We start from the raw sequence: 27,969 nt of genomic DNA, 5'->3' as shown, positions 1-27,969 counted from the left end.
GGAATTATGTAGGAAATAAGAAAGAGCAAGAGAGCACAAGCACATTTCTGAGTTAGCTCTCCAGGACATTTCACCTAAAATATCTGTCCGACATTATATTTAACCTTTCCTCATTCTCTATAATAATTCTCATTTCTGTCTTTAAGGGACCAATGTCTAGTTTAGCTACTTATCTTTTGTTTATAGATATTTTTAATCAACCTGTTCTGACATGTAACAACACTTGCCTGAGGCAATTGTCACTTGAACCCAGGCTTTCTGGCTACCTCTTGTTCATATACAAGCTCTTACAAACTTCTCAAAGTATACATTGCTGTCTAGTTGATACTTGTTCTATTTTACCCCATTTTATGTAAGTTTTAGTTCCCTTTGCTAGTTTCCAAAACATACCGAATCTCAGGCTATTATCCTTTGTAACATAAACTTTTCACACAATCTAACACTATCCCTAAGTCAATGGATCTTCCTGAATTTTTGTTGTTTTATTAGAATAGTTCTACTGAACATGGTTAACCACTTATCGATGAAAATAAACAGATATATTTGATATCTTTCAGTATACAATCAATCTTACTCAGCTGTCCTCTCAAATCTATAGAACTGGTATTTTGAAGTTTAGCATACCTGAGTACATTGCTTTCAAACCTGTATGGAATTGAATTGCATTATTTCTTTTCCCCCAGATGATACTTGCTACGGTATATTTGATTACTTCTCAAATCTTCCTCAATGTACGTTACAAGATTTATAGTAGCTTTATCCCTGGTTAGTTCTCCAACATATTGTTCCTGGAAAGCTTCACTGGATCATTCTATAAACTCATATCTCAGGCCACATTAACAAATTTGGTTTGTTCTGTTCATATGAATTAAAATACCCACAATTATTACATTGCCTTTGTTATATGCCTCTGTTTTCTTTTGCATAATACTTTGTGTAACATTTATAACTACTGCCAGGTGACTTAGAAGCCAGTCGCACCAGCATTTTCTAATCCTGGAGTGTCCTAGTTTCCATCCATAATAATATTCCCTGATTTTCAGAAAAAATAATCCTTTCTTACAATCAATATGGTGTCCTTTACTAATACGCCTCTACAGCATTGCCTGAAACTTAAGTGGATCGTTCTATGATCTTTTTTATCTAAACATGCCAATTCTCTCAAAATTCTGACCATGCTATATGGAAAACAAACAGCTAGAATAAATGAAATTGCCAACAGCTTGCACAATACATTTCCTCATCATAAAACCTTTACCTTGAAAACAATTAAACTGGGTCATATCAAAATCTACTTTTCCAGTAGAACCTCCCAACCTTGCAAATTCTGTCCCATGTTTTACATTCTGCTGGGGAGAATACAAAAAGAACCTGTATCCCAAGTAATTTACAAACCAAATTATCTGGTTTGTTCTCTGTAGCTTCACTGACCCCAACTGAAATGAATAGGCCAAGATAGCCACCATCTTACAACTAGCGAATTAAAAATCATTTACATTGTCTATATATAGCTGATGTCACCGAGAAACAATCTTAGTAATTATACTGTAATTTGCAGCTTCACAGAACACTGTACCACCTTAGTGCTAGTAGTGTCAATCATAGCATTTGTAGACCAGATGGTTCAGTTACATGTTCAGTTACATGCTCTCAGCCATGGGCATTAGGGGCAATATCAGATTTAGATATCATCTTTTCCCCACTGTCAACAATCTGCCAACAGTTGCTGTTTATGTCCATGCTAAGAAATTTGGCAATTTAAACCAATGCATTATGGGATGCTTTTTTGATTAATGATTTCTGAAGGTTAATAACCTCAGCTACAAACCTCACTCACCTCTACATCAATTTTGTTTTCTTGATAGAGTACGAACTGGAAATATTCAAAAATGACAATTTCAACATAATTAACTGAGAAAGGCACTTCCAAATGTTGTTGCGAATCACAATTTGGCAATTATAAATGAAGACTTTCTTTTGTAGCATGTGCAGCGTCAGTGCCACATTTGCTTCTTTTACCCAATGTTGTTACAGCTTCTGAGTGAGACTAACGATGGTTTGTATTGTACAGCATCATCACAGAGCTGAATTGAGACTGCACAAACTCATTTGGCAACATACTCTTACAGCAGGGAGGAGAGACCAAATCCATTCTTTAGTATGGTCTGGATTAAAATCTGGAATTATTGGGAGCATCTTGATGGCACCCAATTGTGGAATGCAATAATTAAGTCAAAAAAACATTCAAAGTGTCTTAAGAAAATGTGCTACAGCATTCCACAATGGACAGAGTCATGTAACTTACCAGCCTTTGGAAAAACCCAAACATCTTACTTCAGTCAAGCAAATACACTTTTCCTATATTCCAGGTGGGCTCCACTCAGTAACAGCACAGGATCCTTAAAGGAGATGCATCTTTGTAATGAGTTCTGTATCCAAATATCCCTTCAGATATAAAACCTGAAAAAATGTAAATTCAAAGTACAGAAGAAAGGAGAAAGAGTGGAGTCTAGAAGCAGCAAGACAGGCAATAGGACATGACATGAATCTGTTCCTTTTTTTTGTAAAATATATATTTTTATTTTTGGTGCATATTGTGCTCATCAATACGAAGGATGGCAGTGCTGAGATCTGAATATATTTTCACTTTTATACCCAGTATCAATATTATCTACTCCCAGAAAAACACATGGTATTGTTGAGAAATTATCTTAATTAACGTTTTGAAATTGGCTTTTGACATTTCTATTTTTCATACCAGTCATCTCAGACAGGCAATGCCCTGTGTTAGAATTATGAGATTATGTTTTTTGGATGGCCTTTTCTCATTAAAATAAATTGACTGGATTAATTGAATTATTCTGGTGTCTGCCTAGAGATTAAACAGGGCCCAGATCTTTTTCTGGGAAGAAGGGCAAGTTGCTTACACTTGGAGAAAATGGCCACAGAGTGTGTCCGAATAGTGGACAAAATTAGTCTCCAAAGTCCTTGAAAAGTGTGAAGGAAGTCAGGTTGTAAACATCTGTGCTCCAAACTGTCCATTTACTTCCAATCCATTTGCTGCAAAAAAGGTCAGGTCTCAAGGATAGCTAATCAACATTTCCACCAGGATGCAAGGCTCATCTGATTCACATTGCCATGGAGATGGGCTAAGAGCAAGAGTCTAAACTAACCCAGGAAACTCTCAGAAAAGGTTAGTTTGAGAGGATCTGGGAGATGCAGCAAGACAATGCATGATTTGTATAGCCTGTAGTAGAGAACGAATCTCTGCGGTATTTAAAAATCATTTTGGACAGGTTCTGGGAGAACTGAATATCTGCTTAAAAGGACAGGGTAAACTACATTTTTTGCAGCATGTTTTTGGTTGTGCTAATAAAAGTGAAGTACTATCACAGATTAAATCTTACGTCATCCTTTCAATGTTAACTAGAATTTCAAAACTTCTTTTTTCAGAAGAATTCCAAAAATGAGGGTCAGAACTGAGACGCAGGCCTAAATCCCAAACTGAGATCCAGGTCTGAGAGGGAATTCTGGTGAAGACAGTGACATTGTGTGTTAACAAGGATCAAACAAGAGAATTCAGAGGTCTGAGAGTGAAGGCTGGGTACAAAAGTGAAGGGTGAAGGCCATGATCAAATCTGATGGTAAAGCTAGAAAGCTAAACAGCTCTGGAAAACACAAAGTCACCACGACACATTATAGCGAAGCTTGTCTCACTTCATATTTACCAAGAGCAAATCAAATTTTAACCAGTGGTTGATGTGAATTGGTGAGCAACAATTTTCTTTTAAATATTAACATACAAATGTACAAGAATATAAAGTTTACATTTGAGAGGAAGGTGAAATATATAGAACTCATTTCAAACACATTTGTGGATTTTATACAATAAGACATTGTGCAATTTGTTGGCAAGCATATAGAAAAGTAACTTATACATTATTGCATAAAAGACAAAACTCAGCATTATTGCACAAGTGATGGAGCACGTGCACTGTGTTCACCCATTAGGTACACAGCATGAAGGAAGCCCCTGCCCCATACCTGCTCCCTTTTCCTAAATGTACAAATCTATTCTCTGCTTTCAAATTCAAGAGGACAATGGCTATAAACAGGGAAGCACCAAGAGGTATGTATGCACAGATGTGGGAATAAATACTTCCTTCTCATTCTTGGGGCATTTCATTCTCGTGGCATTTCATTCTCGCAGAGCACCTTTACTGAAATACTGTTAATTTACGCAGTTTCATTCCGATATTTGGCAAGTACATAAGTACAGTCATCCTTTCACCAAATTAAATAAAAGACTAGCAAGATCATTGTTAATATAACCCATTTGCTTTGGCCATCAAAAGATAACTCTGGAATTTGCTCCTTCATATTGACTCAAAGAAAGACTGAGATATTGAATGGTTCAGTTCACCTCTGTTGCCTCCAAGTGTGCCAAACAATGATCATCCATTCTATCTTTTACTGAACTAATTCCTCAATCTAACTTTACAGAGTCTGGCTGTTCCAACTCTTGTTGATCTTAATGTGTACATGCTGAAGAAAAGTAACTTGCTGTACAAACCTAAACACCTCTTGAATGGTTGATGTCTCAATTCTGGTCATCACAGAAGGACATGGATGCTTTGGAGTGGGTGCAGAGAAGGTTTACCAGGATGCTGCCTGGTCTGGAGAGTTTTAGTAATGAGGAAAGGTTGGATAAACTCAGATTATTTTCACTGAAAAGATGGAGGGGCGACCTGATAGAGATCTACAAAAGTATGGGATAGTCAGAGGCTTTTTCTCAGGGTGAAAAGGTCAACTACAAGTGGGCACAGGTTGAAGAGGGGGAACATTAAGGGAAAGAAGTGCGGTGAAAATTTTTCACACAGAGGGTAGTTGGTGCCTAGAATGCAGGCACATTAGCAACATTTAAGGTGTATCTTATAGACAAATGATTGGGAAGCAAACAGAAGGATAGATATGGGCAATAAGTAGCGGGTCTAAATAAGGATTAGGAATTAGTGTAAATTTGATGGGCCAAAGGGTCGGCTCCTGTGCTGTATTACATTGTATTGTATCTGACCCTAATCTCTTGCAACTAAAATCTGTCAGCATACCATTCACAGTACAGTAACATAATGAATATTCCAACTTTCAGTGAGATCACCAACCAAGGAACAGACGAAGGATGACAACTTGTTATAGGTGATGTTGGGAAAGTCCACAAGGTTTCAGTGGACAAGTGTAGACAGTTCGGTCATGTAAATGTACTGGTGTTGTCTTGGGGCAGCAATGCTCAGTCTTCCAAAGCAAAAGGACAATACTTTCTTGAGACACCCAGCCAATTGCCAAGTTCACAGAAGTGTCACAATATTGCTTGGTCACTTCATTTTCAGATCAGTTAGTCACTGTTCTATTTGCAACAGCAGATTCCTCAGTTCAGGAGCAAGTGCTTGCTTGGATCCTCATCAGAAATAGACCAGAGAATGTCCCATTCAGTTGAGGGGAATGTCAGTGACTGCAGATTAAGAGCTTTCAGGTTTTTAAAGTGCAGAGAGTAACAGCAAGCATCTAAACATTTGTCCTCCGGAATCCTTGCACTTATCTACCAAAATGATTTGCTGGCTATGCAATGAGTCTGGGGTTTAGCAATGATGTAACTGTGACTTATGCATCTTCAAAAGGAATAATTTAGGAAACAATATCCTTAATCAGATTGATCATCAATCTTTTGACTGGATTCCATGAACATTTTCATCAAATAATTGCATCAATGAGGTGGATCTTTTGGCAATAGTGAGGCCTACACCAATATTGAAGAAAATCACCTAGTGGAGGAGGCAGGTAACCAATTTGGGTAAGAGGCCATACTCATATCACAGATATTTGTGCATTTAAAAAAAATGTCTCTTACTTATATTCCAATTCATTGATTTGATCAGTAGCATTGCTGTCCAAGTCTGGAGGCTTGGGCTTCAAGCCCCACTCCAGGACTTCAGAATATGGGCTGACAATAGTGCAATAGTGAGGGAATACTGCACTGACAAGGAGCCACCCTGAGCATGAAATACTGAACCAAGTATGTAGTCACCTATGTTGGTGGAGATTAAGATCCCAGATTCATTTCTAAAGAGGAGCAATATACTTCTCTCTGGTGCCCTGATTTGCATCCTTTCCTTAGTCAACACCAAAAGCAGAATAACCAACTAATTCTCTTGTTAATGCTTTTACTATCTCACGCTTTCAATAATAACCACAGAAATTTGAGATTTTTCTGAGGGAAGTGGAAAGGGTTGTAGTCTCCCTTACAAGTGGAGCAATGTAAGAGCCCAGACTGTAGACGTTTGCTCTTCAATAGCACCACAAGGAAGGGCTTTTTTTTTTTTTATCAGCACCAGTACGAAAGGCTGTATTATAAAAGGATCTGCAAATTATATACTGTTGTAAACACACATACTTCTTTGGTACCATGGTACTTTAGATTCTGACTACTTTGTTTATATTGCTCATTCTGTGTTTCTTTCTTTTGGCAAAGAAAGTGGAAAGTGCTGATTGTTCAGAATAGCTGATATTTTGGTACAGGATACAGGAAAGACCTGAGAAGATTTATTTTTGGCAAGAGAGGGGCAGGAGAGAGATTTTAAAATTGGGGGCAGTTTATTTTTGTTTTAGAAACGGGGAGAGATCAAAACCAACTAGTTAGCAGGCAGAAAAATATAGTGCAATTCAAACTCTGAGTGCTCACACTGAGAAACACTTCCATGTACCGATGTAGGTGCAGCTTTTTACCCTTTCTACATCCCCCTGATAAAAAAGGAAAGCCTTGACAATTAGCAGCAGCAGCAGCAGCAGCATTAACTGCTCCAGTGATAGTATCACATCTTTCACAATCTCTCCATGTTAGGATGATTCCTTCAACTGTTGCTGCTCTTATGCTATTGCAGTTTCAAACCCACATACCAGAGTCTAAACAATGACTCTGACGTTCAAGCTATTTTTAAACTATACTCGATTACGTATGGTGCCACTGCCTGGGTTCAACCCCTCATGTTAAAAAGTAACCCTCAATGGCTGTCTCTTCTTCTCTCTTTTTTTGTTGCCTCTCTTATAGTCAGCAGGGCTAATGATCAACTAAGGTGGATCACAAATCTAAGTGCATCTTATTTTTGGGAGGCAAAGGGTTCTTGACAAGGATGTAAGGGCATCTTAACCACTTCTTCTAAGTCCACTTCTGCAGAGCATTTCATTAATGAAAGACTGTGCATGCCAGGAAAGTTAAGTTTTGTGTGTTAGGTCGGAATCTTTGGTGAAGATGAATTTTTGGTAAATGTGTTCTTGGTGGAAGATCCAAAAAATACTGCAGGAATTTTTAAAAAATGGCTTTAAGTCTTGTTCTGTTCTATTCCCTTATAAAACAATGCAAAAGGAAGAGTCAGTCAAGCAGACCTGCCTTGCTCTGAATCTGATCCATGAACATCCATTTCTTCAACTGCTCACAAACAATGAGCAAAGCAAAGCACCCTTTTTATAATCTCATCAGCAAAGTCAGGTAAATGTAGAATGTCCTTGTGTGGGGAGTGGGACAGTTGTATTTATCATGGGCTGCCGAAATAACCATTCCTCACTGTCCCTCAGCAGTGTGTCGATACATGTACCAGTTATGAGCATCGTTTATAGACTTCATTGAACATGCCTTTCAAAACTATCCGGGGGCAGTAGTCCAGGTGCTATTGTAACAGCAATAGGCGTGGCTTGATTAGCATTCCCTCCAGGTAAAGAAGGTGAGGCAAGCATCTAGACATGGAGACCTGTGGAGTACATCCCATCACTCTGGAAAGCTTTGTGCAAGTGTTGACGTAAACGCCAATTACTTGGAGAGTTTGCTGATGACACGAATCAGTGCACCATTTTCATCTTTCAGTCTTTGATTGTCAGCTCTCAAATCTGTTAAAACCTGGAAAAATATTTTTTAAAAAGCTCATGTTTAGGGTATTGACCATTAACAAGAACCATTTGTTTCAAAATAAATGTGCAACAGGGAGGGAAAAAAGCCTCAAACCTTTAATTCTTCCTCAAGTTCTGAAATTCTTCTTTCTAAAGCCTTCCGCTCCTGTTAAAAGAAGTCTGAATCAATGCAGAGGCATGAATAGCATTAAGTCAATAAGTAGTCTTGTAGAAATAAAGACTTTCCAGCCCATTGTCTCTGTGTGTGGTGCTAGCTCATCAAATGGAACTCTCTATTCTAATGTCATTTCTATGCCCATGCACCATAAATTTTACATATTAGTTATGACGAATGTTTATCCAATTCCCATGTAACTTGCCTGCCAGTTTCTGTCTTGACTTGTGGTAAAATACTATATATTTCTAATAACCCCCCCATGATGATTCCATATGTTACAATGCACCAACCAATGGAAATCAAATTCATCCTTTTGTAGTTTTTCAATATTGTCAAAGGTGAACAAGATCCACCTTAGAATGTCTGCTATTGAAAAAGCAGAAAAACATCAGCACCTCCCTGAATCCTGCAGCAACCCTGTTCCCTTCCCCAAACACACACACTTTTACGACAAACACCACTTTGGTGAATTTTTAGTGTACCTTTTCTATGACTCCTTTCTAGGACAGATTGGCCAGAACTGTACATATTACATTTAAACATGGCCTTACTCAATTTCTTGCACAAATTCAGCATCAATTCCTTGCTTTGATATTTAGATTTTCTATGTTTTTTACATAAATATAGGGATACTACAATGGGTAGTGTCCCTATCTCGGACCACGAGGCCTGAGTTCAAGTCCCATCTGCTCTTGAGGCATACAATAACATCATTGAATAGGTTAGTTAGAAAATATCCATAAATACTAAATTCTATTTCTTGTTTTTAAATTACTTTTTTTTGTTTTCCAACTTTTAAAGATCAACATGTCTAATTAACTGTTTCGTGCTCTCAGAACATAATTTAAGGTATATTTATTCACTCAAAATGTTCTGCTTTTTACTTCTCCATTGCGAACTATATTTGTCATGCACCTTCTTACATGTCTGTACTCTTCAACATTTCCTTTAAGTCTGCCATGTCTCCTAACTTCCAGTAATTTGCCCAAATGATTTATGCAGATGAGATTGAGGTACAACACTCATAACATCTTGCTAATCTAAAAATAAAATTTACTTCTGCCCTTCAGTTTCCTCTAACAAGATACATGCAAATAAAGTTTGAGCTGGAATCAGTAATTTGGCCCCTCAATTAAACCCCTGGGTGACTGTCTGTGTGGAGTGTGCATGATCTCTCCATGTCTGTGCGGGAGTCTTCCAGTTTCATCCCACAATCCAATGATTTACAGCTTAAATGGACTGGCCATGCTAAATTGCCCATGGTGCCCAGGAATGTGTAGGATAGGTGGATTAGCCATGGTTAATGCAAGGTTACAGGATAGGGTGGGTCTTGTGGAATGCTCTTCGGAGATTGGCCAAATGGCTTCTATCTGCACAGTGGGGATTCTCTGATTCTATTCTAGGATTCTAGATCAGCTTCTGATGTGGATTGGAAGTGGATTCAGAGACAATTCAGCTAACAGTTCTAACAAAGTTATCAGTCTGAATGTTAATTCTGTTTGTCTTGACAGAGACTGCCTGATCTGATGAGTATTTCAAGCATTTTCTGTTTTAGTTTTTCTTATTTTGAATAATCTAGTATTTTGTTTTTGTTTCTTCATGTACATGTGCAGCATCATCTCTTAGTTTATAACGTTCTCAGGATCACTAATTGCCAACATCAGCCAGCACCCCATACCCATTCTCTTAATTACAAGTGTTCCGTATCTGTTCACAGTATTACTTTGGGGATCCTCTACTCACTTTCTTTTCCATCTCCAAGTGGACAGTTCTGTCTGCGAACCTTTCTTGCATCTATAAACCCAACAAATAAATAGACAGATCAAAAAAAGTCATAGTGTAAGTATGAGAACAGAGTCATCTCTATTTAACACAGACTGAGCAATAATGAGGACATGGTGTGTTTATTTAATTTTATTTTTAGATTTAGTGTTCTGGATAGTAAAACTTCTTGCAAGGGAGAACATCAATGGCAGAAGCCTTTAATAGCTCAGTTTGCCTTTGCTGTTTCCTGCCGCTATCTTCTAGCATCATGCCATTTGCTTCTCTTCATGGGTGACATCTATCTATAAGCAAAGAACCCACGTGAATAAGATACTGTTTGCCTTCAAAACATTTTTGAAGGAGGATAAAGATTTACACAAAGTCTTGGAGAAAAAGCGCCTTCTATTTAGTGCCTTTTATAACCTCAGGCCATCCCAAGTCAATTAAGAAGCTCTGAAGCATAGTAACTCCTGTATTGCGGGCAACCACTTTGCAAACACAAAGCTGTAACAAAGCAACAGGTTGGTGACCAGACAGTCTTGTTTCATTGATTTGGATGAATAACAAATATTGTCTAAGACAACAAGGAGAATTTGTCAATTCTTGTGCAAAAGTGCCAAGGCATCTTGCATGTCTGCCTGGAGCTGATAGGCAGGGCTTGTTTAATGAACCATTCAAACGATAGCACTGCCAAAAGTGCAACCTCGATTGTGTTCAAGTCTCTGGAATGGGACCTGAACCAATAACCTTTTGGTTCAGAGATAAGAATGCTATCAAATAAATTATGGCTGATACCTAAAGGACTTCTGTTTCTTTCCTCTAAAGTGGTAGATTCTCAAAAATGCAAGGATCCCACCCATATGAACTCTTTTCAACAGTACCATAGTTTGTGAAAACAAAAATATTTCATTCGTTAACTTGGCAGCACGATAGGCCATCACAACTGTGTCATGTTGGTGGATGTTAAGAGGCCTGGAAGTTGGCATTGCAGACCAGCCTTATTTCCAAGATAATTAAAAAAAAGGAAATGTTGGAAACAGTCGCCAGTTAGGCAGCATCCACAAAAAATCATCAACATTTCAGTCATTGATTTGACTTAGGTTTATCACAACTTGGACAAATTGTCAAAAACCTTTATTGGTTTCTCTATCCACATCATGCTGCCTATGCTGAGTACTTCCAGCATTTTGCTTTATTTCATATTTCTAGCATCTACAATATTTTGTTATCCCTTCAATGGCTTAGTTCTGACTAGTCTGGCAGATGGACCCAGGGCAACTGGCCCTGAATAACTAGATGAATAGATTGAGGGCAACCAAAGACACTGGTGCCATCAGTCAAGGATCACAAAATGTGTCATGTCAGAACAGCATCTCAGGAGAAAATATAATAGACATGCAGCACTGCATGGAACCGAATAAAACACACTGCTGGATTGTTCAAATCAATTAATCAAATATCTTCTAGAAGTCTGAGAAGGGCTGTGATTCTGTACAATCCCACAAAGTTTCTACAATGGTAATTTCCTGCATGGTAAGTCAAGAGAGGTCAGAAACATAAGGTGGAGCCTGTAAATGCACCAATTTCAATCTACAAATGGTAGATTTTATTTAAAATTTGCAAGTTTCCCACCTGTTCCTTTGAACTTTCATAAGTGGCTCTACAATTACTGTGACGCCTTACTGTATCCACCATCACAGCACATCCAGTCATCAGCTTAAATGAAAACCCAACACCATATTCATTGATCAGCAAATGAGTTTAAGAAGAAACAAAAAGGAGAAAATGCTGGAAAATCTCAAAGGGTCAGTTCGACGCGAAACGTCAGCTTTTTTTCTCTCCTTTCAGATGCTGCAAGACTTGCTGAGATTTTCCAGCATTTTCTCTGTTTTGGTTTCAGATTCCAGCATCCGCAGTAATTTGCTTTTTTAAGAAGAAACAAGATGGGAATAGACGAGACAGCCCTTGAGAATGCTCTGCCAACTAATAGGATTCACAACTTTAACCTCAACTCTACTCTCCAACCAATCCCACGTTCCTTATTTTCCATAAATACACTGACCTCACCTGTAGTATATTCAATGATTGAATATCCTCTACACTTTGGGATACAGAATTCCAAAGATTCTCATAATCCTATGAGGAATTAAATTCTCCCTAACCTCAGTCTCGAACCCTGAGAGTGTGGCTCCAATTTCTGAACTCTCCAGCAAGGAAACCAGTTTTTCTGTATCTACCCTGTCAAAGATGCACAGAATCTTAGAGGTTTCAATGAGGTCACTTCTCATTTCTCTCAACTTTAAACGGTATGAGCCTCTTTTACTCTTGTATGGGTCTAGAATTGTATTTTATTCCAGTGTATTCTCTGAGTTACAATATTTCTCAACAATATCTTACTTCTCTTTCAAACAGTTGAACTTTATATATCCTCACAGTATGTGCTTTTGGCATGGGGGACATGTGATACAGGACAGGTGCCCAGCCCACCAGCTTCCTAACCACTTTTGAGCTCAGTCTCATAACTGAGCTCCACCTTATGCTTCTGACCTCTTTTGACTTACCATGCAGGAAATTACCATTGTAGAAACTTTGTGGGATTGTACAGAATCACAGCCCTTCTCAGACTCCTAGAAGATATTTGATTAATTGATTTGAACAATCCAGCAGTGTGTTTTATTCAGTTCCATGCAGTGCTGCATGTCTCAGGCTCAGTTTCAGTCTCATAACCGTGGGCGGCACGGTGGCACAGTGATTAGCACTGCTGCCTCACAGCGCCAGAGACCCGGGTTCAATTCCCGCCTCAGGCGACTGACTGTGTGGAGTTTGCACGTTCTCCCCGTGTCTGCGTGGGTTTCCTCCGGGTGCTCTGGTTTCCTCCCACAGTCCAAAGATGTGCAGCTCAGGTGAATTGGCCATGCTAAATTGCCCGTAGTGTTAGGTAAGGGGTAAATGTAGGGGTATGGGTGGGTTGCGCTTCGGCGGGTCAGTGTGGACTTGTTGGGCTGAAGGGCCTGTTTCCACACTGTAATGTAATCTAATCTAATCTAAACAGAAGATGGTGGGCTCCAAAATCGGTACCTGCCCACTACAGGTAAACAAACAATTATTTATATATTAATCTCTATCTCACGCTCATCCATGATACAGTCGGCATGGACAGGTGGCTGGGAGTGGAGTTTCCTCTTGTTTTTACACAGTATTTAAAATCAAAGGAAGGAGATACCATCCTCTAGGTGAGGGGCTGTGTGCCCTTTGTACAGTGGGGATACAGTGACCCACACTGATGGAAATAAACCCCTTCTTTCCTTCCGACATGAAATTTAAAACCCAAAATCCCACCTCCCTCGTTCTTATATGCCAAACACCCACCAGCGCAAACTGCCCCCTAACTTACATCACTCTAGCATCCATTGGGCCTCCATTGTTGGCCTGCCTGCCTACATCCCTGCAGTGCCCACTGGGCTTTCAAGAGCTGCCGGCCAATCTGATTGACTGGCAGCTCCGTACAGTGGGCCTTTCTCCAACAAGGGGCAGATGTCCAACTCAGCTTCAATTGAGCATGCCTATAGCACTTTTATGGCCATTGAGAAGGCTTTTTGTTGGCCTGTCAACTTGCCAACTGTTCTTCCCAGGATGGGGCGAGTGAGCTGTCTGCTTCTGTTATTTTTTGCCCAAGGTGTTGGGGTGACAACCTGCTGCCTTTTCTTAAAGATTCCTGGATTTGTTTCCTCCTTCAGAAGGATTGAAAGTGCATGGTTTTTGGAAACTGCGACCTCCCCTGAGGAGGATGGTTACGGGGCAAGGATGAAGTGTGTCTTTTAAGAACCTACTCTGTACTTGCTACGTCCTTGCAGATGCTTTAAATCAAATTGCTGCCAAATCCACCCTCCGTATGAGAATCAAAGAAATTGGAGCCCAACATCTCCAAGGCAGCATCTGTATCAATTCTGGCAGTACCTAAAGACTTCTTTAACCCTAGAAATTCCATATGTTCCAAAGTAGAAAGTAATTCTGTGATCACTGCACGTAAAAAGGAAGTACATTCCCTCACTGTAGCATGATTCTGGGCTCAGAAAAGGAAGCTGTTTAAGTGCATGAATTAATCGGCGAGGTTGGACATGTTTCAAACACACGCAAGTTATCAAAACTGTGTGTTGACAGTTAATAAAAAAATTGGAAATGCTGGTGCAAAGTGACCCCCCACCAATTCTGGAGATGTACATTGAAAACACAGCATTCATTGATCTCGTCCTGATTTGATTGATGATGCATTAATCACACTGACCCTTAACAATTAATTCTATCCATGGGTACATTTTAAGGGGACTGTTTCATACCTGCGTGGCCTTCTCTAGCTCCAGCTTTGTCTGTGCTATCTGCATCTGCACCTCCTGCAGTTGGTCCCGAAGTTGGACATTCTTTCTTTGAAGCTCTTCATACAGCTGTTACATAGAAAAACAGAGATGAGGTTTTCTAAACAACATTTTTGATCAGCAACATAGTACAACATTACATCAGGGATGCTACTTGAGCAGAATTAGATTTAGTCAAAGCTCCAGATTTACCTTTCTGTAGCCTCTTTTATCGGTCTCAATCTCCCCTTGACCTATTTGAGTAGGCTGCAAGCTAGTGTCCGAGTATGAAAAGCCCTCTTTGTTTGCAAGATGCCCTTGGCTACTTCCTGAGGTATATCCCCTATAAATGAAGCAGGAGAGACAGAAATAAAGTAGTAACTTCTTAAATATACTTTCTCAACCCACATTTATATGTGTTGAGACTACTGACAGTGGATCTGGTCACCAGATTATACAAACTGCAACAGAATCAAAGAACTTTTAAGGTGTAGTCAGTCAATTATACTTCCACTGGTTCTTCAAACAGGCATCATTACTAAGTGCCAATCTCCTGCTTTTTCTTCATTGTAGAGCTCCAAACTTTGACAATAGCAGGAATCAAAAGAATAAGGTGTTCCAATGCCAGGTGCAAACTTCAAAACTATTTATATATTTCCTACTAAAACAGGCCTTCTAAAACTGTACCATTTATTTTATTGCCATTTACACATCACCTCGGAATGTTGTAATCTTGTCAATACGTGTGATATGTGCTGGAATGAACTAACTCCCAAACCTATGACCACATTATTGACATGGCTGCTCTATTTGTTATTTTTGTATAATGAGGGGAACTATCTGGTTCAGATCATGCTGCAGTTCCTCTATTATAAAGACTAGTCACAAGATAACCAAGCTAGTTTAACTTCTCATCAGGATTCAAACAACCAATGTATAAATCCCAACCATTTCAGAAACCATCAGAACTCTCACAAATCTTCAACCAAGATTTCTGTAGGCCTTCAACTCATTGATTAATGGTCACCAAAATGGAGGTCTTCAAAGATTTGCCATCATGGACATTGTGAAAATATCCCCCCAAGAACTCATAGTTAAATGTACTACCCAATGTGATATTGAAATACACAAGCAGAGCAACCTATTACAGGATAATGGAGTATATGAAAGACTACTCAGTTTACATTAGCTGATCAATGCTGAAGACCCCAAAGGCTCGCTGCTGTTCAGTCCAGGTTCTCTGATGAGCCTGAGGAATCTCATCTAGCACAGCAATTGGGATTCTATAGTTAACCTGGGCTAACCTTCACTTGGAAGTGGAAACATGAGCCAGTGATCCCAACTTGGTAGAATATCTGTCAGTGTTAAGTGAGGATAGAATATATCTTGGCTAAGGCAAGGTGAGGAATGAAGGAGATGGAATCCTTACCTGGTTAGATAATCAATCTGCAAAAGAAAAAGAGAATAAGAAAATAAATAAATAAATAAATAGTGTGAACAATAATTTAAGAGCAAGAAACAATCCCTATTGAGACCCCCATTTGAATTGATACAATTTATTAAGTATCTCTCACTGTTACTGGGGTGCCATAATTTCCAGTTCTTTAACAATTTCTTTCCTACAAATCCTCAGGAGGCCTTTGGCTAAGACTCGTTGCTGAAAATGTTATGCATTCCGAATGCACCACTATCAATCTACATCCTGAACTGCCATATAAATTCTCATTCAGGTTGGACTCACCATCAAACTACATTATTGCAACACTCTGCCAACAACCCACCCTCCATATACTTCAAATGATTCAAATAAAATGCCTCTATCCTATCCTACACACTGTTATTAACTCCCATCCTAACAATTTAGCAACAATACAAAAGTAAAACACTGTGCATGCTGAAATCTGAAAAACAGAAAATGATGGAAATGCATCTAGTCAGGCAGCATCTGTGGATGTTTCAAAAAAACAGAGTTAACAATAATACCAAGGTGACACTCAATGCCCTTGGTAATGAAGTGGTGAGTGGATCAAGTATCAGTGGAGGAGTATTTAGAGTCAGCGATCATTGTATCATCAGGTTCAGGATGGTGTTTGGGAATGACACACAATAATCCAGAGTAAGGGAAATCAATTTTGAGAGAGCTTTTGGAGTTATGCACTGACCTTTAAAGTTTAGCGTCATCTGCAAACTGAAATGTTGTCACCACAAGAATTATGCAGTGGTTAACCCTGCCAATATTGTATGGACAGATGAATCTAATGCAGTAGAATGGTGAGGCTGAGATCAATGAGTTTCTTCCCACTGATTGCTTCCTCCACCACTGCATTACACAAGCAGTAATGGCTTTCATAACTCTGTCAGCTCAGTCGGTAGCAGTGTTACAAGGCCAGTCTTAGTGATGGGAATTGAAGTCTGTGCCCTTGCTACAATCAGGGCTTCTTCCAAGTGATGTTCAGCACAGAGGACTACCTCAGCTGAAAGTTGTAGGAGGTGATCAGTCGATTCCCTTGTCCACATTTGAGTTGATGCCATGAGATTTAATGGAATCCAGAATCGACATTTAAAATTCCCGAGGCCATTCCCTCCTCACCAACATTCTCTCAAAATTGTGAAGCCAATAGGAAGATCCACACACACTGATCAACACACACACAGCTTTTGCTTGCTGGAGCTATTGTTGAGCCCAAACGTCAGAGGTCTGCACAGCAACAGGAAACGTTATTGGGAAAGTTCCTCCTGACTAGACATCACTGTGCTGCCATCTCCGATGAGTCTGTCCTGCTGACAGAACACAGCAAGGGTTGGTGACGTTTGGGATGTTGTGTGTAAAGTATGACTCGGTAAATATGATTATGTCAGACTGCTGCTCGAATAGTCTGGGGGATAGCACTCCCAATTTTAGCACAAGTCCCCAGATGTTAGTGATAAGAACTTTGCCCGGTTGACTGGGCTTGTTTCAAAGTAATGTCTCGTATTTCAGTTGGAAAAGCAGTCTGGTTTTATTCTTATGGTTCTTTAGTGGTTTGAAAAATGGAATAGCTTGCTCAGCCTGTTCAGAGGGCAGTTATCACATAGCTGGTTTAAAATCACATGTCTAATTACACCAGATAACAGACTAGATGAAATTTTATCACAATTGGATATTTCACAGACACCATTACAGATACTAATATGAAAACAGGTTTGTTTTCAACTAACTGAATTTAAAATTTCTTATGGAGACCTATACTAAGATTTGAATTCATGTCCGTGTATCATTTGTCTGTAGATTGGTCAGTCCCATAATAATCACTGTGGTGGAGAGGCTGAGCAGAGAGACTATCAGGCATGAAATAAGACAGAGCATAAGATAGCGCGCGATCTTTAACACAGACACCTCCCTTTAGAGCACTAATATATCAGAAAATGGTCCAACACACAGCAGTAGCAGCTACTTTAAGTTAGTCTTGTATTGCAGTGTTAGCAGCCTGAATGGGTGCCTGATCCATACCTGCCTCTTTTCAGATTCCACCACATCGTCACCAGAGTTATCCTGGTCATTGTCATCCTAGAGAGACAGAGCATTTATTAAGCATATCATCAGATCCTTGGAAACAGCATCAAGTGATTGGCCAAGTCCACTTTCAAATTCAAAACTCCTTATGTGAACAGCACTAGTGTTCCAGTACAGATATGGTGAGACATTTCAAATTTCTTCCACTCACTGAGCTCAATAGCCCAGGCAATCTTTACTCCCTTCGGCATCTCAGCAAAGTGAGGAATGATTGCCCACACAGTGGTGAAAGAATTCCAATGCTGACTCTGTTAAAATAATTTTCAAACAGGACTGAGTGTACCCTATCATTCTGCACAAAGTCACAGTAATGAGGAGTTAACACAGTACTGTTGGAATCTGTGTGCGTTGGCACAGAAATCAATCATCTCCATTTTCAGAGAAGTTAACAGTATCATGGATTTTAAAGATTACATTTATCCACAGTTCAGAAACATACCATGCAGCACAGGTATCTATGCCAGCTTTCCTGCTCCACAAGAGCCAACCTTCAGAATATGTTATCTAATTCTAATACTAACCCATTCAATTATTTTGCATCTCTGTAAGTACATTGATGCTATTTGCCTCAGTGGCTCCACATTACAGCAAGCTGCTTATTCTTAAAACTGCAGATAGAGATGTTTCTCCTGAATTCCCTATTGGCTGCTATGTTTATGACCTATAGTTTTGATCTCTCCCACAATCTCGAACACATTCTCCACATTTGCCCTATCAAACCCTTAAGTTCTGTCAAAGGCCTCTTCCCTGGGTCTTCTCTTTTCCCAACCGGCATAGTCTTTCCTGATAATTATAATTTCATACTTACGAATTTGTGAACTTGCTCTACTGCCCACATATCCTTTAAGGATAGAATGGGTGTTTAATTAGTAAAATCTAACCTGTTTGAAATAAATCATTTCTCCTCTCACATGGCATTTTCCAAAATGTATTCGTGAATAAAGCTTTCAAACTTTGCAATCCACACTTCCTTCAAATAATTTTGAAAAATAGCTAAATACCTAAAACAAAACTGTGAGTGAATGAGGCTACAACGGTCACATAGTGGTTCTTATATTTGCAGTAAAATTAAAGAGCAGAGCCTTGTACTGATGAACCTTGTGCACTTTAGAGGGGTCAAAAGGAATCTCTATGAACAAATTAGCGTTGACAAAATATTTGAACAAAGGCCTTGGAGTTAGAAGCAATTTAGAGACAAGGAGGAGACGGACACTAATAAGGAATGGGGAAAAACAGTACCAGACCAAATGATCCTTGACTGGGTGAAGAAAACATTAATGATATTTATATCTGACCTCGAATGGGCATCTGTTTCTTCAGTTTGTATGGTGCAAAATTGGAATTTGAATAATGAGATGCCCATGTGGTAAACAAATGGTATGAATATATTGCATCTCCTGGATTCCTCTGAATTGTTCGAGCTACCCCTTCTCCCAGTGTAGGTTTGAATAAACAATTGAAAACCTGTACTCAAGACAAATTACTTGAAATAAGCACAACAAAGAAACGAAAGAGAAGAATTTAATCTATTCAGCTCACGAAGTGCTATTGACACATCCACGTAATTCTAAGCATTATATCAGACCATCAGATCTGTCTCCAACTAAATAAGCTCTCAGCAAAAGTACTGAAGTGCAAGGCAAGAACATCTGGAGGGGCTCGGACTTTTAGGTAAAGATAGAGAGAAAAAAAAATTTGTATTTACGAAGAACCTAAGCAAGCCCTTATGACACTTCAAGCAAAATATTTTTAACGTGGCCCGCTATAAGGTTGGCGAACGTGGCAGCGATTATAAATTGTACAAAAAGGAACCAAATCAATGACTAGAACAGCTGGTTCTGATAGGAGAGAGCAGCTACCCAGAACATGGGCAATAGTGCAACTGAACCCTTATGTCCATATGAACATACAGGCAGAGCCTCACTTTAATATCACATCCCAAACATGATAATCAAAACTCCTTTGTGTTGCACCAAAATGGCTCTCAACCTCAACTTTCTTACTTAGAGATGACGGTGCACTGATATTGGCGTTTTGACCAAATAGGTATTAAAATGAAGAAAGGAGGGAGAGAGAAAACAGAGAACTATAGACCAGTTAGTCTGACCTCAGTGGTGGGAAAAATGCTGGAGTCAATTATAAAGGACGAAATTACGACACATCTGGATAGCAGTAACAGGATAGGTCAGAGTCAGCATGGATTTATGAAGGGGAAATCATGCTCGACTAATCTTTTGGAATTTTTTGAGGATGCAACTCTGAAGGTGGACAAGGGAGATCCAGTAGATGTAGTATACCTGGACTTTCAGAAAGCCTTTGATAAAGTCCCACATAGGAGATTAGTGAGCAAAATTAGGGCACATGGTATTAGGGGCAAAATACTGACATGGATTGAAAATTGGTTGGCTGACAGGAAACAAACAGTAGTGATAAACAGCTCCCTTTTGGAATGACAGGTGGTGACCAGTGGTGTGCCGCAGGGATCAGTGCTGGGACCGCAGCTTTTTACAATGTACATTAATGATATAGATGAAGGTATTAAAAGAAATATTAGCAAATTTTCTGATGACACAAAGCTGGGTGGCAGGGTGAAACGTGAGGAGGATGTTAGGAGAATGCAGGGTGACCTGGACAGGCTAGGTGAGTGGACGGATGCATGGCAGATGCAGCTTAATGTGGATAAATGTGTGGTTATCCACTTTGGTGACAAGAACAGGAAGGCAGATTACTACCCAAATGGTGTCAAGTTAGGTAAATGGGTAGTACAATGAGAGCTAGGTGTTCTTATACATCAGTCAATGAAAGCAAGCATGCAGGTACAGTAGGCAGTGAAGAAAGCTAATAGCATGCTGGCTTTCATACCAAGAGGAATTGAGTATAGAAGCAAAGAGGTTCTTCTGCAGCTGTACAGGGCCCTGGTGAGACCGCACCTGGAATATTGTGCGCAGTTTTGGTCTCCAAATTTGAGGAAATTGAGGAAATTCTGGCTATTGAGGAAGTGCAGTGTAGGTTCACGAGGTCAATTCCTGGAATGGCGGGACTATCTTACGCTGAGCGACTCGGCTTGTATACGCTTGAGTTTAGAAGGCTGAGAGGGGATCTGATTGAGACGTACAAGATTATTAAAGGATTGGACACTCTGGAGACAGGAAGCATATTTCTGCTGATGGGTGAGTCCCGAACCAGAGGACACAGTTTAACAATAAGAGGTAGGCCACTTAGAACAGAGTTGAGGAGAAACTACTTCACCCAGAGAATGGCGAGTGTATGGAATACTCTGCCCCAGAAGGCTGTGGAGGCCAAGACTTTGGATAATTTCAAGAAAGAGTTGGATAGGGCTCTTACGGATAGTGGAAACAAGGGTTATGGGGATAAGGCAGGAACAGGATACTGATTGAAGATGATCAGCCATGAAGATAATGAATGGTGGTGCTGGCTCGAAGGGCAGAATGGCCTACTCCTGCACCTATTGTCTATCTGGCTAAATGTTACTGCAAAACTTGTAATTTTAAGGTTCAAAAACTTCTTTTGCATCTTAGAAATTTCAATATTGATCGAATAATGTTTGAATGATTTAATTAGGTTCATCTTTAGATTCTTTTTGCCATAGTTATATTCTCTTGAGTGATCATTCAGAAATGGCGGTTTTCCCCTCAGTACTCAGCAGACTTTCCAGCTGCTTACTTTGACTTTTGTTCGAGTCTGGGTTAGAGATGTACAGCATGGAAACAGACCCTTCAATCCAACTCGTCTATGCTGACCAGATATCCCAACCCAATCTAGTCCCACCTGCCAGCACCCAGCCCATATCCCTCCAAACGTTTCCTATTCATATGCCAATCCAGATGCCTTTTAAATATCACAATTGTACTAGCCTTTGCCACTTTCTCTGGCAGCCCATTCCACACACGCACCACCCACTGCGTGAAAACGTTGCCCCTTAGGTCTCTCTTAGATCTTCCCCTCTCACCCTAAACCTATGCTCTCTAGTTCAGGACTCCCCCACCCCAGGGAAAAGACCTTGTCTACTTACCCTAACCATGCCCCTCATGGTTTTATAAACCTCTATAAGGTCACCTCTCAGCCTCCGATGCTCCAGGGAAAACAGCCCTAGCCTATTCAACCTCTCTTGATAGCTCAAATCCTCCAACCCTGGCAACATCCTTGTAAATCTTTTCTGAACCCTTTCAGGTTTCACAACATCCTTCCATTGGGTAAGAGACCAGAATTGCACGCAATATTCCAATAATGACCTAACCAATGCCCTGTACAGCCATAACATGACTTCCCAGCTCCTGAACTCAATACTCTGACCAATAAAGGAAAGCATGCCAAACACCTTCTTCACTATCCTATGTACCTGCGACTCCACTTTCAAGCAGCTATGCACCTGCACTCCAAGGTCTCTTTTTTTTCAGCAACATTCCTTAGGACCTTACCATTAAGTGCATAAGTCCTGCTAAGATTTGCTTTCCCAAAATGCAGCACCTCGCATTTATCTAAATTAAACTCCACCTGCCACTCCTCAGCCCATTGGCTCATCTGATCAAAATCCCATTGTAATCAGAGGTAACCTTCTTCCCTGTCCACTACACCTCCAATTGTGGTGTCATCTGCAAAATTACTAACCATACCTCTTATGTTCACATCCAAATCATTTATATAAATGACAAAAAGTAGTGGACCCAGCACTGTTCCTTGTGGCACTTCACTGGTCACAGGCCTCCAATCTGAAAAACAACCCTCCATCACCACCCTCTGTCTTCTACCTTCGAGCCAGTTCTGTATCCAAATGGCAAGTTCTCCCTGTATTCCGTGAGATCTAACCTTGCTAACCAATCTACCATGAGTAACCTTGGTCGAACGCCTTACTGAAGTCCACATAGATCACATCTACTGCTCTGCCCTCATCAATCCTCTTTGTTACTTCTTCAATAAACTCAATCAAGTTTTTGAGACATGATTTCCCACGCACAAAGCCATGTTGACTATCCCGAATCAGTCCTTGCCTTTCCAAATACATGTGCATCCTTTCCCTCAGGATTCCCTCCAACAACTTGCCCACTACCAACATCAGGCTGACTGGTCTCTAGTACCCTGGCTTGTCCTTACCACCTTTATTAAATAGTGGCACCACATTAGCCAACGTCCAGTCTTCTAGCACCTCTAGCACGATTTTGAAGGCATTGGCCATTCTTTGGTCTTTCCCTTTTCACTGTGCATTCTTTCTACTAAATTGGACAAAATATTTATTCAGATACCTCAGCTGGCAGACTCTTTTACTTACTGTTTTTCCGTTGATATTAATCCTGTTTCTCTTTGTGCACTCCGATGGCACCAGGGTTTAAATGGAAATATTTATGAGATTGCTTATCAAAACACATGTCTGAAGTAAAAACAGCACTAAAAATCTCATCAGGTGTGGAGAGAAAAACAAAGAAATGTTTCAAGCCCATTGAGATCTTCTTCAGAAATGAAGAGAGGTAGAAATCTGATTGGTTTTATGTTTTTAAAAAGAGGTGAAGAGGGTTACGTAGAACAAATAGGAAGATCAGGGTTAGAGGGCAGATGAGTTTAAATATCATAGTTATAATGGATTTAGTAAAGAAACAAAACATTGATCTGCAGTTAAATGTTAATAGTCAAATAAAGGGCAGCTGTGAAAGCATAAATATAAGAACACTACACATTTGCACTTGGCAAGTAAAATAAAATCAAATCAAATGGAGGAGAGAGTACACAAGTCTGAAGTTGTTGAGTTCAATGTTAAGTTCAGAAATTTATTAAGTGCCAAACTGGAAGATGAGGTGTTGTTCCTCATGTTTGCATTAGCCTTCACTGGAGTACAGTAGCAAACTGAGGAAAGAAACATGACATGAGAGCAAGATGGAATTAAAATGGCAAGCATCCTGAAAACTGGGGAAGCACTTGTGTACTGAATGGAGATGTCGTGCATAGCAGCAGACACCAAATCTGCATTTGATCTCCCTAGCACAAAGCAGAATGATTATGAGCAGGAAGTATAGTAAAAGGTAAAATTGTCACCGTCTTACCAGACCATAGTGCTGTTCTCTTGTTAGAGAGAGAGATGACCATGCCTCAGGTGAGGGGAGAGGTTGAGAAGAAGAATCCTTCAAGGTAGCCTTAGCTAGTGCAGGAATTGAACCCAAGTTGTTGGCATCACCCTGCATTGCAAACTAATCATCCAGCCAACTGAGCTAACTGGCCACCGAGAGAATACAATAGACAAATTGCAAGTATGTGTTGACACCTTGAGATTTAAGGAGATAGAAAGTAAAAGGAATATTTGATTTCAGTGTGAAGAATTGCAATGGCCTGTATTGATCTATTAGCAATATTTCTTTTGAACAGCATACCTGAACAGCTTAGGATTCTTGAGAACTCTGAATACTTACATCTTGTGATATGGAATGCACACCTGTTGATCTTCTTTTTCCTCTTGGCCGTCTCCGGTCCCTGGTACCAGATCTCTTGAATGATGAGTCATCCGATTCCTTCTCCTCCTCTTTAGCTTTCTCCAATTCTGTGGGAGAGATACGAACCATTCATTCACAAACAATTCAGGAACTTCACTTGGATGCCAGTGTCAGCACTCAATCCCCAGCTACTTTCAGGGAGAACACATGTTGACTGGAGACAAACAGCAAACACCACTGTCACTCATTCCCAGAGACAAACTGTACCTTTTGTGGTGATAGCTGAAAAATGTGTTGCTGGAAAAGCACAGCAGGTCAGGCAGCATCCAAGGAGCAGGAGAATCGACGTTTTGGGCATAAGTCCTTCTCCTGATCCTTGGATGCTGCCTGACCTGCTGCGCATTTCTAGCAACACATTTTTCAGCTCTAATCTCCAGCATCTGCAGTCCTCACTTTCTCCTTTTGTGGTGATAATCAGGATACAGAAAAATAAAGCAAATCCTAGTTAGTATATGCCACCCAGAAGTAAAGTAGCACACAACAATGACTAGCAGAATCCTGAGACAAAAATCAGTAATCACATGTGGCGCCAAATCTATACTAGTGCAAATTCAGGAATGACAACCCATACTTGAAGTTAATGGCTTTGGCTCTGTGCAGATGCATTGGTATCCTCTGGTGATTTGACCAAATGGCCAGCCTTCATATATGAACCTTGACAGTTACTATCAAATGACTATTCACTATTCATTGGGAAATGCAGATGAATTTGTTAAAACCTAACATCACACCATAGCCCTTTAGTCATACACATTTTCACAGTTAGTTTTATTCAATTATAGCCAACATGGAAGATTTGGAGATAACTCTGCATGCAATCGGGATACAGCATTCTGGATTAGCAAAAAGGCTTTCTCCTGTTTCAGACTGTATTCACGGATCTGAGAATGTTGTAAGAAAGCAGAGTGTTTTCCTAATATACTATTAATGGCCTTTAGTACTGCAAGACTTTTTGAGCCCTTTTCTGAATTCTCTCTTTCTCTTGCTGCAGCAATGACAATTTGGTGAGGCATTTTGGCATTCTGAGTTTTGGACCGGCATCAAGCACAGAAATTAACACACTCGAGAAGTTTGGAGAAACCTTTGTTGTCCAGTGGCTCCACAGCATTGTGGCAGGTGTAGGCAGGAACACTGGAACGATTGGAATCTGTAGAGGAGGTGAGGCCCAGCAGATCTGCTTTTTGTAGGTTGGCTAATCTTGACCGCCAGTTCTTCTCCTGCATTGGGAAAGGAACACTGGGTGATTAATCACTAGCATTTTGAGGCATGGCCTGTATTTTACAACACTAAATGCTGAGGAAGGGAAATTAACCAGCACAGAAAAAGTACATGTAAGATAAGAAAGGAACAGTGACAGACAAGAGTCAATCTTCTCACAAACTTTGAACAGACAAGAGTGAGTGCATGAGAGAGATGAGGTTCAAGTTCCTGTGACAAAGATGGATTTAATCAGTTTCTTATAGATGGAAATTAGCTGTTAATGAAAAACTTGTCTGAGATAGAGCTTTGAGAATTCAGTTTTTAGTTTATTTTGAGTCCTTCTGAAAAAAGAGAGGGATGGGCTTAGCTCACTGTCACTCTCCAAGTGTTTTGCCACTCTTGCAGATCATGGCTGAGCTACACCTGAATCCCAGCTGCTAATGATCCATATAACTTTAAACTTTTACCTCTCAAAACACTAACACGGATGTGGAAAAACTACAGAAGAGAAAACAATAGACTGAATTACATAACGTGGTGTCAAAAATAAAGATCTGTAGGGATGGGCAACACAAGAAGTACAAAGTAGGGACAGAGTAGAAATTTAAATGCTACAGATAAACAAACATCTTTAAAAAATAATTTCCCATTGCAAATCCAGAGTTTATAAACTTAATAGAGTCATAGAGATGTACAGCATGGAAATAGACCCTTTGGCCCAACCCGTCCATGCCGACCAGATATCCCAACCCAATCTAGACCCACCTGCCAACACCCGGCCCATATCCCTCCAAACCCTTCCTATTCATATACCCATTCAAATGCCTCTTAAATGTTGCAATTGTACCAGCCTCCACCACTTCCTCTGACAGCTCATTCCATACACATACCACCCTCTGTGAAAAGTTGCCCCTTAGGTCTCTTTTATACCTTTCCCATCTCACCCTACACCTATTCCCCCTAGTTCTGGACTCCCCGACCCCAAGGAAAAGACTTTGTCTATTTATCCTATCCATGCCCCTCATAGTTTTGTAAACCTCTATAAAATCACCTCTCAGCCTCTGACGCTCCAAGGAAAACATCCCCAGCCTGTTCAGCCTCTCCCTATAGCTCAAATCCTCCAACCCTGGCAACATCCTTGTAAATCTTTTCTGAACCCTTTCAAGTTTCACAACATCTTTCCGATAGGAAGGAGACCAGAATTGCACGCAATATTCCAACAGTGGCCTAACCAATGTCCTGTATGCCGCAACATGACCTCCCAACTCCTGTACTCAATACTTTGACCAATAAAGGAAAGCATACCAAACACCTTCTTCACTATCCTATCTACCTGCGACTCCACTTTTAAGGAGCTACGAACCTGCTCTCCAAGGTCTCTTTGTACAGCAACACTCCCTAGGACCTTACCATTAAGTGTATAAGTCCTGCTAAGATATGTTTTCCCAAAATGCAGCACCTTGCATTTATCTGAATTAAACTCCTTCTGCCACTTCTCAGCCCATTGCCCCATCTGGTTCAGATCCTGCTGTAATCTGAGGTAACCCTCTTCGCTGTCCACTACACCTCCAATTTTGGTGTCATCTGCCAACTTACTAACTGTACCTCTTATGCTCGCATCCAAATCATTTATGTAAATGACAAAAAATAGAGGACCCAGCACCGATCCTTGTGACACTCCACTGGTCACAGGCCTCCAGTCTGAAAAACAACCCTCCACCACCAGCCTCTGTCTTCTACCTTTGAGCCAGTTCTGTATCCAAATCATAAATCATTACAAAATAAATAATAAAACATTGGCAATAACGTGCATTAATCTAAGGTATTGATTGTGAAATATCCCTAGGTCCTTCACTGGGGAATTATGAAAGAACATTTCACATCGAGCTACATAGCAAAATAGGTAAGAGGCAGATTTTAAGGTATAGCTTAAGGAGGAAAGAGAAGTTCAGAGATTAAAGGGGATAATTCTTGAGCTTCGGGTTAAGGTAGCTGAAAACATGGGCACCAAAAATGGAGCAATTTAATTCAAGGATGCTCAAAGAGCTAAAATCGGGAGGTCAGATACCTCAGTGTGCTATGGGGCCAGAGAAAATGGTCAATAACGGGACAGGGGATTTGAATGCAAGGATAACAATTTGATACCAGATACATTGCCAGACAGGAGCTAATTAGGCCAGTAAGTACAGTGACGATAGGATTTAAGTGAATGTAGCTCAGACGTCATGAAATACTGATGTCTATAGCAATGAAGGAGGTTTCAGGAGAATTTTAGCAGCATGTACAGCCATCTGACAGCAATTGATCTTACCTCATCTTGACTAGTCCTACTATATCTGTATTTGGATGCTGTATCTTTTGCTTCTGCTTCCTTCTCTTCCTTTTCTTTTTCTTTGTCTTTCTCCTGCTCTGCAGTTTTCTTGTCACGCCTCAATCCAATTGTTTTCTCAGCCTCTTGCAGGTCTGTCAGTGTCACACCCTGTACCACAG

General features: G+C 40.1%; 1 protein-coding gene across 5 annotated transcripts in view; it reads right to left on the bottom strand.

Moving 5' to 3' along the window:
- Positions 1–2,624: 2,624 nt before the first annotated feature.
- Positions 2,625–27,969, bottom strand: part of LOC122557924 (protein phosphatase 1 regulatory subunit 12A-like) — a 151,589-nt gene continuing 126,244 nt past the window's right edge. For all 5 annotated transcript variants that reach the window (XM_043706148.2, XM_043706146.2, XM_087996709.1 and 2 more), the window contains 10 exons: positions 27,791–27,958; positions 25,361–25,496; positions 24,199–24,326; positions 17,720–17,776; positions 15,659–15,675; positions 14,443–14,572; positions 14,215–14,319; positions 9,857–9,907; positions 8,051–8,101; positions 2,625–7,945 (listed from right to left, as the gene is read on the bottom strand). In XM_043706148.2, the coding sequence (XP_043562083.2) occupies positions 7,859–7,945; positions 8,051–8,101; positions 9,857–9,907; positions 14,215–14,319; positions 14,443–14,572; positions 15,659–15,675; positions 17,720–17,776; positions 24,199–24,326; positions 25,361–25,496; positions 27,791–27,958 (930 nt within the window). In that variant the 3' untranslated portion in view covers positions 2,625–7,858. The remainder of the gene's footprint in view (positions 7,946–8,050; positions 8,102–9,856; positions 9,908–14,214; positions 14,320–14,442; positions 14,573–15,658; positions 15,676–17,719; positions 17,777–24,198; positions 24,327–25,360; positions 25,497–27,790; positions 27,959–27,969) is intronic.

This window comes from Chiloscyllium plagiosum, unplaced genomic scaffold (genome assembly GCF_037043375.1).
Source record: "Chiloscyllium plagiosum isolate Xiang-an unplaced genomic scaffold, Cpla_swu_hap1 HiC_scaffold_18, whole genome shotgun sequence".
Taxonomy (NCBI): domain Eukaryota; kingdom Metazoa; phylum Chordata; class Chondrichthyes; order Orectolobiformes; family Hemiscylliidae; genus Chiloscyllium; species Chiloscyllium plagiosum.
The sequence above is the reverse complement of the archived record's forward strand: the minus strand, read 5'-3'. Positions and strand labels throughout refer to the sequence as shown.